Here is a 3,245-nt window from a genome sequence, read left to right as displayed (position 1 = left end):
CAATGTGTTAATGGTAAGAGCTTTATCACAGTTTCTGAAATGCATAGCTGTTCTCTTGACTGTATGCTCTCCATGTCTGTGCTTAAGATGGTGGATACGTTAAGATCGTTAACTCAGGCCTTTTACCGTAAAAAAAGTCAGTTCCGGTCTACTTAACTGAGTGTCTCCCAAAGACACCAATGCAAAAGCTTGCTGGGTCTGGTCTACTTAGTTCAATAGGATCATCTAATTTGCATACTCCTCCCGTCCTCTCATCGCCTCCTTCTCAAAATCTCTTTGAGGTCAGAGGGGGAGGACCTCTAGCTTTTTCATCCAATGGGTTTTGAGAAGGAGAGTAGATGCGAGGACTATGCAATTGCGATTCTCCAGATGACTTTCATTGAACCCGGGGAAAAAAAAGACATTGGGTTGTCTCGCTTCCTCTTCCATCGCTGCATGTGCATACCCACTTCCTGTTCACCTTTGACATGACCAGTCACCCAACATATATTGCGCTCTATACAAATTAAGTGTACTATACAAAGACAGACAAACTATAGACAACACAACAACCAAATAAATTGGCCAAAATGACACCTACAATAGCCTACAATTCCTTTTATGGAAGCCTAATTAATGCCTCTGCCTCCTCTGCACATATAGAGTATCTAACTACACTCCCTTGTTTTCACCAGGCGTGTGACATGTCTGTTTGTGTTGTAGGTGTCTGAGGCCAGGCTTAGGGCCCAAGAGGAGGTGAACCGGTCAAAGATGCCAACTTCCACCCATCAGGAGTACTGCTCCAGGTAAATATCCTACACCTGTCCAGACGTGTAGTGGGTCTCTATCATCGTAACTATTCCGTTCCATGTAAGAGGTGGAACAGTATAGTTCCGTGGATAACAGTCCTACTGTAAGCTCCCGAGTGGCGCAGCGGTCTAAGTCACTGCAACTCAGTGCTAGAGGCATCAGTACAGACCCTGGTTCGATCCCGGGCTGTATCACAACCGGCCGTGATTGGGAGTCCCATAGGGCGGCGCACAATTGGCCCAGCGTCGTCCGGTTTAGGGGAGGGTTTGGCCGGGCTAGGCCGTCATTGTTAAATGAGAATTTGACTTGCCTAGTTAAATAAATGTTAAATAAAAAAACTCTTAAGTACCTTTGATAAGTTGCCAGACAGATCATATAATGAGTATTTCACTTGATAGTTCTTCGCACCACCTCTACATAATATTCATCCAATTAAAACAATGGTTGTTTTGTTTCTTTCTTCCCATCCAGGTTTTAAAAGTTCCTCTCTCTCCCCCCAGGAATGAAGTTCTGCCTAGACTGTCAGCTCCTCTTCCTAACAGGAGAATGGGAAGGCCACGCCCTTCACAAGATGTCACCAATCCACGTTTTTAAAGTTCCTCGCTCTCCCCCCAGGAATGAAGTTCTGCCAAGACTGTCAGCTCCTCTTCCTAACGGGAGAATGGGAAGGCCACGCCCTTCACAAGATGTCACAGGCAGATGACATCACAGAGGCCCGGCTGAGCAGGCCCAGTCTGATGCTGAAACCCTTGGAGAACAAGAAGAGTAACACCCAGTACCTGTTCGCTGACCACAGCTGTCACTTCCTGTTGGATAACATTGCCAATCGGGGCTACAGGAAGGTTCTCTGTGTCGGGACGCCCAGGTGAGGGCTTTGATTTGGACTTCCTGTCCGTCATGTTGTTTAAACAGGGGTCATGTTAATCAGGGTCAAATGTTTTGCAAGATAGGTCCACATAGTACCTCCTGCTTCATGCCTTTCCAGGGTGTTTTCTTCCACTTCGTGCCTACTGATCATGATCTGGTGTTTTAGGTTAGATTCAAGTGCTTTGTTACGCTCTTTGAGTTGTTGTGATTCGTCTTGTTGTGTTTTTAAATATATCCATCAAAAGCATCATAGCCAATAATTATAAGTACAGACGTTCTGTATTACAATGTTAAGTGTTTCTGGGATTGATTGTTATTATGTGTGATTGTTTATTTCACTGTTTCTTCCAGACTCCATGAGCTAATCAAGCTAAGAAACCAGGAAGGTAAAGGTGACCCCATGAAAAGTCTGCTACTGGCTGTAAACTTCAGGTCAGTTTTATTTGACAAGGTCACACAATGCATTGTGCAGATGAATATTTGTTATGAGTGAACAAAACCAGCATAGCAATGAGTTGAGAGTAGAGCACACACTTTGAACAGTACATGACTGTGCGTATCGAACAATGCTTATTGACATTTATGGATCGCTATGGGAGTGTTGATGTCCCGTATCTCCATATGGCTGGGCCACACCTGTCCCTCTGATGGTCTTAGGAAGCAGAACGCAGGGTACAGGGGCTCAGTGAACTGATGATGCACCCTATCAAACACGGTCGTCAGGGCTGCAGAGAACTCCTGCAGGACCTTCATAGTCTCGGCATCGTAGAACGCCAGCTTTCCCTTCTCGTAGTGCACCCACACGCCCACCCTGCCTGGCACCCCTCGCCCGCTTGCGGAGCACGACACGTGCCTGTCGTTGTGCCAGGCGGAGAGACGGCCATGCCTGAGCTCCACACACCACGAGTTTCTGTTCCGCCCCAGCTTGGCGCTTTTGTCGCGCCCCTTCCTGTCCAGGCAGCCGTAGGCCACGCCCACAGCCCAGGCGGAGCAGCAGCGGACGTCGGCCTCCCAGTAGCGTTGGCCCGTTGTCACGGCGACAGAGCCCAGGGCACAGCAGACCATGTCGAACTGGAGAGGGTGCTCTGGAGAAGACTGGGCGAAGTCAGAGAAGCACATGCCTCGCCCTTCTCCCGTCACTGTGATCTTGCTATGGCAGGTCTGCCTGTCCATCATCACTGGGAAAGAATCTGCAAACGGATAAAAACAGAAACCCTTTCTGTATCTGTGACCACCACTTTTCCCCCAAAATCCTACCTCGATGAGATGTTACCATGTAGAGATTTGATCATAGCCTCTTGTGGCTAGATGGATAAGCAGACATAACGTTTGTTACCCAGCAACAGTGTCTTCCTGTGAAGCTGGGCCTTCAGGTCCTTGTAGAAGGAGCTTTCTGTACTGTACATAACATGCTTGCAATCTGTTATCGGGGCTTCTTTCTGCTGGTTCCTTATGAGCTGAATGAACAAGCCCGTATACGTTGTACCAGATATCTTTACTCTGAATAAACTGTCGCTTGTCATACAATTTACCACCTTGTCTGAATCGATCCTTGACCGACTCGGCCCTATCTACATATCCCATTATCA

General features: G+C 47.5%; 2 protein-coding genes across 3 annotated transcripts in view; one reads left to right on the top strand and one right to left on the bottom strand.

Annotated features, from left to right (window-relative positions):
• The window catches only part of sorcs2 (sortilin-related VPS10 domain containing receptor 2), a 606,252-nt gene that overhangs the window by 443,615 nt on the left and 159,392 nt on the right, over positions 1 to 3,245 (top strand). The gene's annotated exons all lie outside the window — the stretch shown is intronic.
• The window catches only part of LOC124014474 (tripartite motif-containing protein 14-like), a 435,501-nt gene continuing 433,258 nt past the window's right edge, over positions 1,003 to 3,245 (bottom strand). The window contains exons 1-2 of one of the 2 annotated variants that reach the window (XM_046329536.1): positions 2,993 to 3,091; positions 1,003 to 2,846 (exon numbers count right to left, since the gene is read on the bottom strand). In XM_046329536.1, the coding sequence (XP_046185492.1) occupies positions 2,227 to 2,846; positions 2,993 to 3,062 (690 nt within the window). In that variant the 5' untranslated portion in view covers positions 3,063 to 3,091 and the 3' untranslated portion in view covers positions 1,003 to 2,226. Of the gene's footprint in view, positions 2,847 to 2,992; positions 3,092 to 3,245 lie in introns of those variants that run through there. The other variant, XM_046329537.1, reaches the window with a different exon arrangement.

This window comes from Oncorhynchus gorbuscha, linkage group LG25 (assembly GCF_021184085.1).
Source record: "Oncorhynchus gorbuscha isolate QuinsamMale2020 ecotype Even-year linkage group LG25, OgorEven_v1.0, whole genome shotgun sequence".
In the NCBI taxonomy this organism is placed as follows: domain Eukaryota; kingdom Metazoa; phylum Chordata; class Actinopteri; order Salmoniformes; family Salmonidae; genus Oncorhynchus; species Oncorhynchus gorbuscha.
The sequence above is the reverse complement of the archived record's forward strand: the minus strand, read 5'-3'. Positions and strand labels throughout refer to the sequence as shown.